General features: G+C 31.7%; 1 protein-coding gene across 1 annotated transcript in view; it reads left to right on the forward strand.

Moving 5' to 3' along the window:
* Positions 1-10,820, forward strand: part of LOC115880502 (transcription termination factor, mitochondrial) — a 13,190-nt gene extending 2,370 nt beyond the window's left edge. Inside the window, exons 2-3 of the mRNA XM_030897718.1 lie at positions 10,208-10,361; positions 10,412-10,820. Of these exons, the coding sequence (XP_030753578.1) occupies positions 10,208-10,361; positions 10,412-10,772 (515 nt within the window). The 3' untranslated portion in view covers positions 10,773-10,820. The remainder of the gene's footprint in view (positions 1-10,207; positions 10,362-10,411) is intronic.
* The last annotated feature ends 6,875 nt before the right edge of the window (positions 10,821-17,695 follow it).

Below are 17,695 nucleotides of genomic sequence, written 5' to 3' on the forward strand. Positions count from 1 at the left end.
TGTAAAAAAATCAAATCTTCTAGTTAACGTAAACAAAAAACAGAATATCGATCCCGTTTATTCCGACAAAAAAAATACATACCAAATGCGTCTCAAAATAAGTGGCTCACCTATATAATTTTTTATTTTTTACATAAAACCAAAGAATTTGGTATGTTTAGTATAGTGAAATGAATCATAGTCAGCAACTATTCTCAATTATGTCAGGATTGGTATTTTTCGGCAGTTTTTTAGGACTCTATTCGATAGAAAATAGCAACACTAAAGGATCGGGCTGAATGAAATGAACATATCAGCATGTCACTTTTTAAATTTTCGCTAATATGGTTTATTTTGAAATTCGTAACATGCGTCATAAACTAGTGATAGGGAAAAACCGATTATTTCAATAATCGAGTACTCGAGTTACAAGCGATTTCAATAACCGAGTGACTCACGCTACGATCGCGAAAAATACACTACGATGATCTTGATGAACATTACGGGTATTTCTTAAAACCTGTCGCTTGTTGTATAAGTACTCGTTAACGCCAAGCAAACTCAAGCTGTAAGTTGCGTGCGCAGGCACATATTCTTTCGGTGATGAATGGCAAGTAGCGATTCGCTTGATCGCTTTCGCTTGATTTAGTTTATTTCCAAAGACATTATCGATGTAAGTGATGCGTAAAATTTTGTCTCTGTTGCGTAACTCAACGGATAAATATATATAACGGCGTCGTATAAATTTGATATCTGTAATGTATGTAGAAAATTCGCTCGCTTTTGTATCGAGTTATTGTCACATTAAATCGGATTTCAATTTTATTTCATTCTAGATCGCTTGCTTTCGTCGCTTGGTAACTCGTCACTTGCATCGCTCGTAACTCGTCGCTTATTTGATGTCGGTTATTTCAATCAATCGAGTAAACTCGATGCGAAATATTTCAGCATCGAGTAATCCCATCACATGTTCATCAGAAACGACAATCTTGGACTTCGAATACCAAGTGTGTAGTATCAAACTCTTCGTAAAAAACATGATTTATACAAGTATCGCTAAATGAGCCACCTCGTTCCATTAAAAAAATTGAGATATTATTAAAAAAAGATTTGGTCATCTTTAACCGACCCATGCAACCATCTATTTTTCCAAGCTCCCTTGATTAAAAATTAGTGGTTTTAACACAGCCACGACACTCTAGATTCAAATTTAAAATACAACTTTTTTTAAGCGAGACTGTCAAAAGATATTAACATATTATATGTCATTCTATTCAGAGTGTCATTTTCTATCGGATAAAGTAAAAAATAACAAGGTTGTCATTTAAAAATCTAAAGTTTCCGCCATTTCCGGTAAAAATCGAATAAAGTAAAAAAAAATCCGAGGGTGCCATTTAAAAATCAAAAGTTGTAGCTATTTCTGATGAAACAGCAAGTGACCGAAAACAATTGAATACGCCAATCAGTCCTAATTTATGTCATATACTAGCATACCAAATCTCGTTTTTTATCTAAAAAAAATAAAAAAAGTTATAGGGGTGAGCCACTTTTGAGACGCACCCGGTATATTTTGACACTCTCAAGGGAATCGGAATTTATAGAATATTTTTTTTCGTTGACCTAGAACTATGAAATTTGTCAAATAATACCGTATTACAGGTATTACACTACAACTACAGGTAAAAAAATTTTCATTTGTAATAACTAATCATAAGAAATATAGTGTTTATTTAAAATACGCAATCAATCATCGAGGATAAGGAACTACGGTATGTGCGATCATAATTGTATGGGTGACCAAATAATTTTGTAGATTTTTTTACTTTTACTAATTCGTACAGAGGAGAAAAAAATTAAAACCGTATACTTTTGATTAAATCACAAAAAAAAACAGGGTCTTGACGCATGGAACAGCGCGGCAGCAGCGCGCAGCAGTGGTCCAAATTTTGAATTGAATGAACCGTGTCATGTGGGATATCGTATGAAAGGGTTTTATAGGCTTGGTGCATTTCAGTTGATTTCAACAAATTCCGACCGCAGCGCACTCTACGGCTGAAATCAGAAATGATCCACAATATAGTTCACGCCGCCTATACACGCGTCATGTCGATCGCATTAAAATAATATTGAAATTGGGGTTTTGTCATAAAGGTGCCATTACACGGCGTGTGGCTTGCCGATCCACGCGCCTGGCGCGCGAATCGCCGAGCCAGGACACGCCAAGACGCGCCGCCTATACGCGCCAATGCGTATTTTCGCATTTGCGATCTCACGACCGACCGAGAGTCAGAGACAAAAAATACATTATATAACTTTTTAACATCGGCTATCGGTTTAAATGGGCTCTTTCACAAAAAATAAAATACCCAATTGCAAGGAACAAATTCGAAAATAGAAGACTAAATTTTCAGTATATTTATCCAAAAAAAAACAGTTCCAATGACTGAATAAATTTTTTTATAACGTCACAAAATTGCTTCTATATTGAAATAATTTTTTAAAGCGCCAATTGACGACGTATGAAAAATACGCACAATCACATTGCAGAACCAGTGCTCGTGCGACAGCCAACTACTGGCAACATTGCGATTGGATTTGACCAGCACCACCTCAACTCAAGCCAATCAACATGATATAGGCAAGGCAAATATGGCGGCGAAGGCACCGCATTATTAAATTGTTTACGCCTGAAAGCCGGTAAGTGTTTCCTCGTTCCGAATTTTTTTTTGGCGGGGGGCCATATCAGAAATAATAAATTATCTCTAGTTTGTTTGCTTCTGCAAAACGTTTGTTTAGTTCTTAGTGTTTAGAATGGTGTGAATCAAAAATTGTGATAAAATAACAGTGTAATAAAAATCCAAACCAGATATTCCACATAGGGAACTTAAAACTTTTGTGCTTGTCGTACTCCTCTACTTCTATTAATTTTAAAGGTAAGAACTGAAGTATTTATCAAGATATTACAACTAAATGAGTAAAAAGCCTTTCACGCCAGTTTGCAATAGTATTTTATAATGGTTACTTACATAATCAAAAGATAGGTATTAACATTTTATTTGTAGCATACCTTTACATGCCTGTTCCAAAATTGTCTACATAGAAATTATAGAGGGCTCCCAATAGGTTTCTGCTTTTATATTCCGCAAAAATGACGAGCTTCGTAAAAAATGGTTGACAGCTATTAAAAGAGATAATTTCACTCCTACTAGTAGTTCTCGGCTAAGAAGTGCAATAAATATGCCTCAAAAAGGCCAAAGGCCCCAAAGCCTCTATTACCCTAGTGAGGACGTAGTTATGGCTACTGCTTACCTAACCTCACTATAAGTAAAATATTGGAAGAATAATCAAGCTTTTTACATCAAAAAGACAACAGAAAGATATTGACAACATTCACATTTGAAAATATAAATGGCCTGCCTGGATGTAAGTCTTTTTTTAAGTCACAATTGCCCTTCACATATGTCCGAATTTATTATTAAATCCAATCTCGCATATTATTGAAGAATTATGCAAAAAAAGGAATGACGTTAAAAAAGGTATTAGTTTTTTTTCTATATCAAATCTTGAAACACATACTATATTTTTAGTTATCCTACCTATTATAGTTTTAAATTTAGTTCCCATTTGTGTAATGCTGCTAAACATAGGAAAAATATTCCATATTTTTTTACCCAAGCTAGTGTAGTTTATAATTCCAAGAGAATTTACCAAGGCTTTTACTAAGTCAAGTAACTTCCTATACTTTCCATAATAGTATATATTTATCAAAAGTGCAGTAAATTGTAAACTATGGTAGGTAAGTGTTTGCAATTGAAATTTAGGATTTTATTCTTATTTTTCTGGCATATATTTCTGGTTATTTCTTTTTGCGATGATTTTGCACACCCTATATATGCTACCTCAAGTTTGAATATTTAACACACTAAGAACTCTACCTACCTATTTCTGAGAAAAACAGACCTTTTTTATAAAAAGTAAACTAACTGATGTTTCCATAAAAGTAATATACAAAAAATTCCAAATACTTATGTGGAGAGCTTTAGACTTCCCTGTATATATTTTTAATATTAAAAATACTGAAATATTACGTAATCTAACCCGACATTTGTGTGAAAAATGTCTATTTGGAAATAAACAGGTTTTAAAATACGCGCCAAATAAGCACTTCTATCTCCGCTATATTGGAAAAGGTTGAATAGCTGTGTGTGGAGGTGGTGGTGTCTCAGCATGGTGGCCCGGCGTGTTGCCGCTTTTCAACATGCCAGGTGGGACGTATTAAAAATAAAGTGCGGATTTTTATTCTGGGCTTTTTTGTTTTTATTTATTTTCATAAGAACGACTTCAAATTTTTCGAAAGTGAGATAGCAGAAAATTCTAGAATTAATTGCTTTATTCAATTATGCTAATTCCAAAATATAGTGAAAGAGCCTATTGGGTTTAAATTCATACAATCAAATAATTTATTCTGCAACTTTATTTTCAGTGCAGTTTATTAAGATAACAAGAATAGAAAACTTTGAAAAAACATTTAAAAAAAAATTCAATTAAATAATACTTGTTTTAAAAAACTAAAAAAAAAAAAAAAAAAAAGTTTAAATAATTATTTTTTTGTTTTATTTATGAAAATATAATTAAAGTATATCATATTTTCAGAAAGCCTATAACAAGGCAAATAATATAAAAAAAAATATACTGGGTGTCTCGTTTAAAAAATAGAAGTCAGATTTCGAAAATGAAAACCAACAGCAAAACTAGTTAACATCACTGGATTCTACGTAAAAAAACTCAACAATACCAAAGTTACAGAATAAATAATTTAATACAGAATACATAATATACACACATAATATTTAATACAGAATATACTAATGCACATATACTCGGCCGTGGCCCGAAGATCGGCCTGCCGACCCAATCACACGGAGCACGGCACGAAATTTTTTGTTGCAGGCTCGGCGATCCACGCGCCGTTTAACGGCACCTTAATATTTAAGTATTTTAGTTTTTTTTTTTTTTTTGTTTGTATGTTTGTACTTTTCATGTACGAGGTTTGTGTTATGTACCGCTGTTTCGGATAGTAAAAAATAAGTGAAAAAAAATTCAAACTAGGCGTCTTCTTGTGTTGTGACAATTTTAAATGTTAATAAAATTACCCAAAAAATGTTAACACGAAAAGGAGAGCGTAATTAGGGCGTTGTTGGGTGCAATAACATTCAATAACTCAACTTTCCCGGATATTCAACTCTCTCGAAACAACATTTTATAGCTTCATAATTTCTTATACCGATTTAATCAATAGCAAAAATGGATCCAAGCAGTTCGACGAATGTAGAATGTAGAATGTTTAGGAGGGGAGTTAATCACCGCGACCTTATAGATCTCTATTGTGTGTTCCCCTTTCTTGAGTTATAACGAGTTATAACTCATCATACAGTCCCAGGGCTTTAAGAAAAGCCAGTATCTGAGAGGCTCCACAGAGGCCAGCTCTCCATCTTTGATATCAGTTGTACCAAGGTTCATGGCATAGAAACAACGAAATGGTCGTCGCTTCTCGGCGCACTCAAGTGGACTAAGAGTTTCTGGTTTGGTCGCCGTGTTTTTTCTTAGCTTCAAGTTACTGAGGTGTTCGTTGAAGGAGACAGTGTCCTGTTTAGAAACCCACGTGACAATCCGAAGATTGTTTTACTTAAAATCAAGGAAACCTTTGATTTTTCTCGGTCATCATAAAGTTCACAGGAACTTTTTCGAGTGGTCTTAGACCGTTGGACGGACACCCATCCCAAGTTACGGATGGAGTCTTCCAGATTCTTCAGTTCCGTTTTCCGTTGATTCCCGTTTGAGAACAGAAAGGATTCTGGTCCAGTTAGTGAGTGTTCGCTCCTTTTTCTAGCTAGATCATTTGCTTTTTCATTGCCTTCTACCTTGGTGGAGCAGGCACCCGAAGTAGGAGGACTTTATCTTTCTTTGCCTGATTTGTTGAGCTTCTCCAAGCATTCCTTTGACCAACTTCGAATTTATGATTACTGAATTGATCGCGTTTAATACTGCTTGACTATCGTAGGATCGGCAATTCCTGTTTTTGATAGTTCCTATCCAAGAAAATTGTACGCATCTTTTCGAAGCGCAAATTTCTGCCTGAAGGATGCTGAGGTTGTGAGGTGCCCAACATTGTTCGGAGTATTCAGTTTTCGGCCAAACTACTCCTATCCTGTCCCTGATTTGGTTTTGGAAGCAATCAGTATACCACGTTAATGTGTCTTTTATATGCTGAGTAGCGTTTCTTTCTTCCAATACCTTTTTATTACTCAATACTAACAGTGAGGTGTTTCTCACAGTTGTAAATTTTGGTATGTTAACCACTGGGAGTTGGAGAAGTGGAATTTTCTTTGAACCGCAGGTGTCCAAGGCCTAACCGAAAATTCTCTCAGTATTGTTTCCGTCAGTAACCAAAGTGTTCGTTACATATTCAAAAAATAAAATAAAAAAAAAAAAAAAAAAAAAAAAAATATAATTTTGCAACTATTATGGTAAACTTTTAATCAAACTAGTGATAATTTTTAATGCATCTTCTAAAATTATAATTATGTACCTTTTTAAAAAATTTCGTTATAGACGAAATAGCTCCAATTATGTCCCACTAGCAAAACCGGTGATAAAACTATGCTCGCTACCGTAGTTGAACTCATCTAAAAATCTAGTTTTTTAGCTGGAATAACAAATTATAATCCAGGTTAAACCTTCGGAAGATGTCAAAATATTTACCTTTTTATTTTTTTTTGTTAGAATTTCCACAAATTACACTTCACTTTTAGAATAATGATATACTAATTTTTTCGTTTATTCGCCATTTAAACCCGTGTATTTGTATGTGTTCGTTGTTTACGGGTTCTCCGGCGGTGGCAGCACCGGCGGAGATTGCACCAAGCCTATTGGCTCAAGCTTAAACACGTTTTTAATTATTTTGATGATGTATAATTTTCGATTTATAACGAAGAATGAAAAAAATATACTTATAAAAATCCCATTTTTATAAGTATAGGTAGGTACCTAATAATTTTGGTGTATAGGCTTGGTTCATTCTCCGCCGGTGCTGCTACCATCGGAGAAAATCGTAGTAAACAACCGGCATATACAAATACACGGGTTTAAATAACGAGTATACAAAAAAATATTAATTATTCTAAGGAAGTACCGTATGATCGAATAAAAACGGCGTCAGCGATGGCTATGAAATGAAGATCGCTGTCATTTTATATGTAAATTTATATAGGAAATGTCATCGATCGTCATTTCCCAGCCAACTGGTATAATTTGTGAAAATTCTAAAAATAAAAATAAAAAATCTACATATATAAAATGCTAATGTTTATCTGTGTCGTCTCTACTGAAGTAACGACTTGCTCTAGAAAGTTGCTTTTTTTACTAAAAGATAGCTAATTGGCTCTTGTAAAAACTGTCGTCGCCGCATTTTTTGTTTTTCATTTAATTAAAAAAAAAGTATTTTTTTTCCTTATGTCGTGGCGGATGCGCCAGGCTTCAACTAGTATAATTATAATTTTAGAAGATGTTCATAAAAAAATTAAGCACTAGTTGATTAAAATAAGTATATCGTTAATATTGCAAATTATAATTTACCCTCTCATAGTATATGCCAATTTAATATTAATTATGTAATGGGCACTTTGTTTACTCACTTGTTTCATGGAGCTGCTTGAATCCATTTTTGTTTTTGATCAAATCGGTATGAGAAGTTGTGAAGCTATAAAAAGTTGTTTCGGTCGAGTTGATAATCCGGGAAAGTTGAGTTATTAATATTCGGTTTTTTTTCACTTAATTTTTACTACCCGAAACAGCGTCGCAACACAAACCTCGTACCTGTGTATTTAATATTATTTTAATGCGATCAACAGAGGAACTGCGTGAAATACAGAGCGAAAACTTTTGATTTCTGCCGTATCGAGCGCTGCGGTCGGAATTTTTAAAATCGACTGAAATGTACCTAACAGTTTGCGCTGTTATGCGTACCTTCGTAATTCTCTTTTAATTTAAAATTATGCTATTAAACATACTCTTAAAAAAGTACCTACCTACCTAAGTGTTTTGTATCTAGTAATTATAGGTTTTGGAAACAGAATTTCGGGAACAGCTCGGAAATAGTGCGAAACTCGATTTCTGAGCTATTTATAAAATACAGGGTTGTTCACCACATACGACACGGAGTATTGTAGCCAAACGATTAGATTTTTACAAATTGTAAGTTTTGAGTTCGTTGAAGGACTATTAGAGCTACAATTTAAAAATATTTTTGCAAGATACAGAGTTTCCCAAATAAATAAAAAATATCAAAGTTGTATTTTTTTAAATGAAACACCCTGTATATTATTGCATTTTTAGTTTCTACGATTAAAATAAAGGTAAATTTGATTAAGGTTTATTACACTTAAACCTTACCGTTTTTGAAATATTTTCAATGTTGTGAAATTGCAGTATAAATTTTAAGGCTTCATTTCCCCGAGGGTATCAAAGTTTTTAATACTAAATATTTACTGAAATTTATTTATTGATCAGTTATTGTATTGCATTAATAAAAATTATACTACCTTATACAGAGGGTCTAAAAAGTTATTTTAAATAATTACTAGCTTTAAACGGCAATAACTTGTTTAATCTAAATGGAACACCCTGTATATTTTATGAGAATCAGATGCACAATTTAATTGTCTATCAAATTGTATTATACCACTTTTTACCTATTCCTTCAAGTTTTCATAGAAAATGCATTTTCTTATAATTTAGACCTCATTTATCAATATACCAAAACAAATGTAAAAAATGTACAGTCTAGTAATATTATCGTTTTTAGTAAAACGATAATATTACTAGCCCATTTGTATGCAAAAAGAAAACTATTTAAATCTTTATAAAAGAGTATACCTTTAATTAAATATACCACCAGTATTTCCGTCCAAATACTAATTAATTACATACTTAATTGTGTTCGTTAATAAATTATTCTCAATAGATGTGGATTTGAATCAGAAATCAATATAATAATAAGTTATGAAAATGAACATCTCTGTTGTTATAAATAAGCATTTGTCAAAAAATGAAATAACATTTTTAAGGTGTTAGTTTTTTTACCACACTGTCTAATACACATACATAATTCATTTTTTTAGTATTTGAAGCAATTATTATTAATCAACGCAAACAGTCAATTAATGTAGTTTGAATACTGGAATCATATTAATTGGTCCTCTTTAACAAATATTTAAACAGTTTTTTTTTTATTTTTTAAAGAAATAAACAAACTATATCGACAATATTAGTATCTGAACTCTTTAAAAATTTGGTACATCTTTAAAAATAATTTAAAATGTCAGTATTTCATGGGTATATTGATAAATGAGTTCTAAATTACAAGAAAATGCATTTTCTACGGAAACTTGAAGAGATAGTTAAAAAATGGTATAATACAATTTGATAGTCAATTAAATTGTGCATCTGATTCTTATAAAATATACAGGGTGTTCCATTTAAATTAAACAAGTTATTGCCGTTTAAAGCTAATAATTATTTAAAATAAATATTTAGACACTCTGTATAGGGAGTATTTTTTATTATTGCAACACAATAACTGATCAATAAATAAACTTGAGTAAATATTTAGTATTAAAAACTTTGATACCCTCGGAGAAATGAAGCCTTAAAATTTATACTGCAACTTCACAAAATTGAAAATATTTCAAAAACGGTAAGGTTTAAGTGCAATAAACCTTAATTAAATTTACCTTTATTTTAATCGTAGAAATTAAAAATGTAATAATACACAGGGTATTCCATTTAAAAAAATACAACTTTGATAATTTTAATTTATTTGGGACACTCTGTATCTTGTAAAAATATTTTTAAATTGTAGCTCTAATACTCCTTCAACGAACCCAAACCTTACAATTTGCAAAAATCTAATCGTTTAGCTACAATATTCCGTGTCGTATGTGGTGAACAACCCTGTATAGACTTACAAGTCCGACTCGCCTTTTTCCGTTTTTTTTTCTGATGCACAACCTGCAGTGCGATTCTGTAAATATATTTGCTGTCTAGTGAATCATCAATCGTATACAAATAACATAGGCTAAGCAAAAAATGTCTTGCTACGGGGCTTACAGAATCACACTACTGTTGAACACGCTATATCTAAAATTTAACTCACGATTTTTTCTTACAGACTTCGGATTTGCAAACGAGGAACTACTAAAAGATTTATGGATATTTAGATATAGTGCAGATTTTATTCTAGCACGGTGTGAAATGATTAGAAAATATAAAATTGTCAATATCCGGACTTGGATGATTCGATGTCCAGAAGAAACCCTTTTAAAGTAAAAAATATATACAACAATGTGACAAGGTTTTTTATGTATTTTTTTAGGCACATCAGGCGCGAAATGGAAAATAAAGATATATTGGGAGAATACTCAGTTACTGAATATCTTTCTAACAAACTGGAATGTAGCGAAAATGTTGCTAAATATTTAATAAGAAAACATCCACAATTACAAACCAGAAGTATCTTGAAGTTAAGGGAAACAATTGATTTTTTATATAAACATGGTTTTACCTCAACCCACATTTGTAGAGTATCAAAAATCCTTTTACACAGTAAGAAGACTACAGAAAAACGAATTAAGAGCCTTGCTACTTTAGGAGTAAAATCTGTAAGTTTATATATTTTAACTAAAAGCCAAAAACAATATGAAGAACATATAGACAACTTACTCAAAAGTAAATGAGGCTCTGTTGAATACAATAACAAGGATAAATAAATATGAATTTTAAAAAGTTGTTTAATTTTTCAAATCATAGAATTAAACGTTCCTCACACTTTTACACTTTTTTGCATTCTGTTTTGATTTTGCTCTTGTGATACTTATTTTAACCTGGAATATAATTTTAATAATTCAATCTTTACCGTTGAAATTTATGGTAATCAAAGCCTCAAGCGTATACGATACCTATATTTTATCGACGGTGCAGACGGTCCCACTCTGCAAAGTTGGATACGACGTTTCGTTTACATCTTCATCAGGGTGGAACTAAGGATTTGATATTTTGAAGAAAAATGTGGGTCGATGCATAATTGGATGTGCTACAGGATGACGCCCTCGGAGTTTCGAACCGATGCACACTGATCGATTTTCGTCGAAACGTGGCAAAAAATATTTTGCAACAAGAAAATAACCTGAACATTAAAAATATGTGTTTCTAGTGTTTTTAATCAATTTGGTCAACAAATTTTAGCATCCACAGGGTGTTCAAAATTAAATGGACTCCTCCTAATTAATAACTTTTTAATTTGACCTTTGGGACAAAAGTGTTCAACATAAAAGTTTAATGGTTCAATGGATTTTAATAAAAAAATATTTTCACGTATATTCATTTTGGTTACACAGGCTTGAAAATTTATAAAACCAAAACTAAAACTTGATCCAAAATTAAAAAAAATAAAAAATAAAAAAAAATTATTTTAGAATTTTCAAAATTTTGCCAGGGCGCCATTTTGTTTGGGAAAGTGACAGTGATTTTAATTAATTTAATTTAAAATTTGGTCATATATTAAGAATGAAAAGACCTTTCAATTAAGATATTACTTAACCTTTTTTTTATTTAGTTTTTTTCAAAATGGCGTGCAGCTATCCTTTTGACATTTAACATAAAAAAAATATGTCAAAAGATAGTCGCTTTGGTATTATACATAGACAAACAAATAAAAAGAGACTGGCAAATTAAATGGCAAAGAGAGGGACAACGTTCCCGTAGCGCAACTCAGAACGCAAAATTTCGTTCTATTTATGTTGATCTGCGCATTGCATCTATTGGGCCCACTATCTCATTCTAATGTAACAAGAGAGAAAGAAGCAGCCATATAAAACGTAATTTCTAAATAGAAATTAGAACAATCGCCTTTCGTTTTCGTCATCATGACAACCAAGATGACAACATCATGACAATTCGTCATGTTTGTTAATTTTTGTTTTGGTGATTTACCTTTTTTCTAAACTTTCCATTTTATTGACTTATGAATATGGATAGGGAACAAATTCCTTTGTTCCATATAGGTATTTATATTTTGTTACTTATAATTGTAGGTTATACTATTTGTTATTTTATTTGCTGCAGGAGCCAGTATCATCTATATGTATTAGTGCCATAGATTTAGTAAGAACAGATATAACATTGTGCATTTTAACCCGATCAAACAACCGGAGGTTGACTACGTACTGTAAAAACCAACTGAGATAGAGAAGGCGACATTGCCACATCTCAAATTTGCGCCTATCTATTTAGTTTGATTTGCAGAAAAGGTGACTTTAAAACCTTCACCGGATATCAATAAATCTCAATTTCTTAATTAAATTAATAGTTTATCTTAAAGAAGCATGCGTAATAATATGTTATTAAGCAGAGGATCTATGCGTTACTATTAAAGGGCATGTTTACTGTTTAATGTGCTGAAACGTCTAGAACTATTGGCAACGTCGCTGCTAGTCTTCCAGAATGAAATGAGCCGTCCGTCCCACCGCCCCTCGCGACGGCCCTTGGTCCGTTATAGCGTACTACGTTTAGCTTACGGTGTGTTTGAAGTCGGAATCAAGGCCGAAGTGAACTTTTCAGTGGTTCTCAGTAGTTTTTGTTTTTGTTTAACGTACTTTTGAATCTGCGAATTTTCAATATGGTAGGACAGTGTCAAATGTGTGGAAAAATAAGCTCAAATTACCCGAATTTGTCTTTTCACAGGTAGGTATTGTTTCCGCCGTAATCGTACATAGGCGTCCCACAAGGGAGCCTCTCAAAATTAAAATAATTTCTAATTATATTTGTTGAATTTTGATCTATTAAAACAAGAACGTAGTAGCCGGTAATTGAATTATAATTCGTCTCAATTACTACCTAAGTGTTGTATATCATAACAAATTTGAATATAAACGTTGCATTTGAAACTTTATTATATGCCAGAAAGTGACATTTTTTTTAAATTGCGTCATATTTTGGTCATTATATACGATATTCTAAAGGAATTTTGCTCAACAAATAAACCAAGGTGTTTACCCGACCTTTTTTACATTTTATTGCTTAATTATATCTTGTATAGGTCCTTCGGTCTTGTTTAGACAAGTTTTTACCACCGTACAATACAAATACCTCTTCCTAGAGTTATTTGTACGGTGTGTTTACCTTTTTTTAGAATGGGACGAACCATGGTACAAAGAAAACAAGGTATGATCGATAGCGGCTCCAATTTCGTTAAGTTTGCGCATACCACCTGTGGCGTCATACGCCATACAAAAAAATATCCATATTGTTCAATTGCCACTAATAAAAAAAAGACTTAAAATATATATTTATATATATATATATATATATATATATATATATATATATATATATATATATATATATATATATATATATATATATATATATATATATATATATATATATATATATATATATATATATATATTTATTGTGTCATCTGTTTGCGCAATATCATACCTTGTATTCTTTGTATCATGGGGACGAACTATAAATAATTCTTAGGCTACTAGTTTTATACATACCTATATACAGAGTGACCCAGGCCTCCAAAAAAGCTTTTTACCTATTACGTTTTTGGTTTGTGATTTTTATTTCAATCTTTACATAAGATCGGGGCCATTGTGACATTTTCAAAATATTTTTGTCAACATACAGGGTGATTCAAACCGCAATACATATGCTTAATACAGTTCATGAAGATTGGGACGTTTAACTAAAATTTGATTGTCTGATTAAGCTACCTAAGAAATGGATTTGTAAATAAACGTAATATTCATTATTATGCGACAGAAATCCCATACTGTAGCACACAAATTTGATACTTTTAATGATAAATGCCCTCTATTGAGAGACTAAAAGGATTAAAATAAATATTGATTTTAGGTATAGGAAGTTATTAATAATACAAGATTAAACAACTGTTACACAGTACTTCACAGGAAGCTATCGATTGCGAACTAACTAAATCGTTACTAATTACTAATTTTGAAAAGTTCTTTTTAAGATCAAAAAATAAAAACTAAAACCTAAACTATCATTTGAGATTAAACGGGAAATTCTAAATAATGTTGCCTATTCTAAACAAGAAAAATTTATTTATAAGTTTTATAACATCTCTAATTAAATTTGGACGAAAAGAATATTTCTGTTTGCTGTAGGTAATTTTCTCAGAGATTAAACGGGAAGTTCTAAGTTCTCTTCTTCTCTCAGGGAAAATACGTAAATAAAAATGACTTTTAAGTCAAAAAGTCAAAAGGACAAGTTATTCCAAAAGGACTGTCCTTTTCAAAAAAGGACAGGTGACAACCCTAGGTATTTCTGGAATGGAAATTTAATGGCAAATCTACAACTTTAGTTTGAAAATATGTTCCGGCCACCTATGATTACAAAAATGTCTAAAACGTGCTTTACCATTGCCTCCATATTCTAAAAAAAAATTGAAAGAAAAGTCACTAACCACAAACCTAATATAGAACTGTTTCGGAAGCCTGAGTCACCCTGTAATAATTAAAAATTAACTGAGTGTTTATATAGAAGTAACTGAAACTTTAAATTGAATATCGACGTTGGAGCGATTTTCGAAAACTACCTACTAACGTTTCAACATAAGTATATGTGGGATATTAATTATATTATTATATTAGACCTTATAACAAAACTCATCTAACGAAAAAGTGTTAATGTAGTATATTAGTATGGAGTAAAAATTTTACTAATTACTTTACTTTTACTTTACTAATTAAATTCGTTCCAAAAACGATACGCCACTGGCCATTAGAACAATCCAAATGCGCCTAGTTGCCGGGGTCGGAAATTTTAGACTTCTCTGTCTCTTCTGTCCTTGTTTGACACATTGGAATGTTTGATACACTACCAACGAGTATTTATGAATGAGATGTTCGGTCTATTTTTATAATGTCTTTGATTAGTGCCCCCTTTCTCTGATAGATATGTTAAAGACACTCGGTAAAATAAAAGTAAGTAGTTATATTTATCATCTTATTAAGAAAAAATTAGAAGTAGTAGTGTCAAAAATATTTCGAACCTCTCTTAACATAACAAATTAATACAATTAATTTTTTTCATTTTTTGGGTAGGTAGTTTATAGCTGGTTTATACCAGAAACTTTATTAATATACCTATTTTCCTTTTGTTTTAGGATTAAAACTGGACTTGAAAATGGTTCAGGATCATGATTCTCGTAAAGTCTTCTTTGCTTGGATATTCACTTTGTTTCACGTTGCTTTTTTTATAATTTCCCTTATAATAGTAGTATTCTTTCGTTCTGAAAGAAACTGCAAATTTTCACTTAAACTGATTTATTCCCTACACCACGTTCCCTTTACGTGGTATAGGGAATATATAAATCAGTTTAAGTGAAAATTTTCAGTTTAATAATGAAAGAATACTACTCATAACGGCTAATTTAAATTTTTCGCCAGCCAGAATGTGCGATAATGTCTTACGATACGTTTTATACCTATGTCTTTCTTTTTCATATAAAGCACACATAATAAAGAAAGATAGCAATAAAAACGTAGGTCCTGCCATGGTCCTGCTAATTGGTTTCAAAATTGTTATTCTGAGTTGCGCTATGGGAACGCGGTCCCACTCTTTACCATGGGATTTGTCAGTCTCTTTTTATTTGTTTGTCAATGGTATTATATGTGTATGCAATATTTTAACGCGATATACATGGGTTTAAAAAAGAAAAGAGGGGCCTCATTTACTTGTACAGTATGTTTTACAGTTTATGACAAAATGCGCAAAAAAACTTTTTACAGCCTATCAGGTAGATAATTATATTAAGGGGGAAAAATATATTTATAATGGGAGATGAGCGGAACAGTAACAAAATCGATTTAAAACTACGTAAAATCGTGAAAAATAAATGCGAAAGTACATTCTCCATTTCTTTGCATAATTCTTTATCCAAAACCAAATAAAAAGTACATATTTTTACTTAAATATTAAATACATACCTCCAGAATTATCATTCGTGGTAACACACTTTTCCACAATTACAGGATACTAAAAACCGTAATAATAATTTAACAAATTATGTTTAATGTTTATTAACACAATGGTATTCCAAGTGACAGTTTGTTTTGAAATTGTACTTTTTTTCATAGCCAACTTGTTTTTTGGTGTTTTGCCTGTACATTTATGACAGGGTAATTTGAAACTAGTTTTTATTACTTTTTGTCACATTTCGTCGAAAATCGACCAGCGTTTGATGCCTCTAAATGTAGACGAAATCATCAGAATTTTTCTTAATTATGGGTCGATTAGAACCAAACTCGGCACGTGGATAAAGGTACCTGAATGGAGTCCTGAGACGGACAGACGGAAGTAAGAAGTTTCACTTCAAATCATAGACAAACAAATAAAAAGAGACTGACAAATCCCATGGTAAAGAGTGGGACCGCGTTGCCGTAGCGCAACTCAGAATAACAATTTTGAAACCAATTAGCAGGACCATGGTAGGACGTACGTCTTTATTGCTATCTTTCTTTATTATGTGTGCTTTATATGAAAATGAAAGAGATAGGTATAAAACGTATCGTAAGACATGATCGCACATTCTGGCTGGCGGAAAATTTAAATTAGCCATTATTAGTAGCATTCTTTCATTCTGAAACTGAAAATTTTCACTTAAACTGATTTATTCCCTATACCACGTAAAGGGAACGTGGTGTAGGAAATAAATCAGTTTAAGTGAACATTTGCAGTTTCTTTCAGAACGAAAGAATACTACTATTATAAGGGAAATTATAAAAAAAGCAAAAATTGTACTGTTTTATAAACATTTATTTATACATAAAAATAAATAAACTTTTTACAATATAATAACAAAAAATAACAGTGTTTATTCCACCCACCAATCAATTTTAAATGCAGAAGAACTGACTGTTACAGGAAACGCTCTGCCAATTTTTTTAAAGGGCATTAAAAATCTCATTTTCGAAAAAACTGCCTAATGCAATAACAAAGTGAATATCCAAGCAAAGAAGACTTTACGAGAATCATGATCCTGAACGATTTTCAAGTCCAGTTTTAATCCTAAAACAAAAGTAAAATAGGTATATTAATAAAGTTTCTGGTTACTATAAACCAGCTATAAACTACCTACCCAAAAAATGAAAAAAATTAATTGTATTAATTTGTTATGTTAAGAGAGCTTCGAAATATTTTTGACACTACTACTTCTACTTTTTTCTTAATAAGATGATAAATATAACTACTTACTTTTATTTTACCGGGTGTCTTTAACATATCTATCAGAGAAAGGGGGTACATATAGAAAATAGATGATACTGGCTCCTGCAGCAAATAAAATAACAAATAGTATAACCTAAAATTATAAATACCTATATGGAACAAAGGAATTTGTTCCCTATCCATATTCATAAGTCAATAAAATGGAGAGTTTAGAAAAAAAAGGTAAATCACCAAAAGAAAAATTAACAAACATGATGAACTGTCATGATGTTGTCATCTTGGTTGTCATGATGACGAAAACTAAAGGCGATTGTTCTAATTTCTATTTAGAAATTACGTTTTATATGGCTGCTTCTTTCTCTCGTGTTATATTAGAATGAGATAGTGGGCCCAA

Source organism: Sitophilus oryzae, unplaced genomic scaffold, assembly GCF_002938485.1.
Source record: "Sitophilus oryzae breed Bouriz unplaced genomic scaffold, Soryzae_2.0 scaffold_1625_pilon_pilon, whole genome shotgun sequence".
Classification (NCBI taxonomy): domain Eukaryota; kingdom Metazoa; phylum Arthropoda; class Insecta; order Coleoptera; family Curculionidae; genus Sitophilus; species Sitophilus oryzae.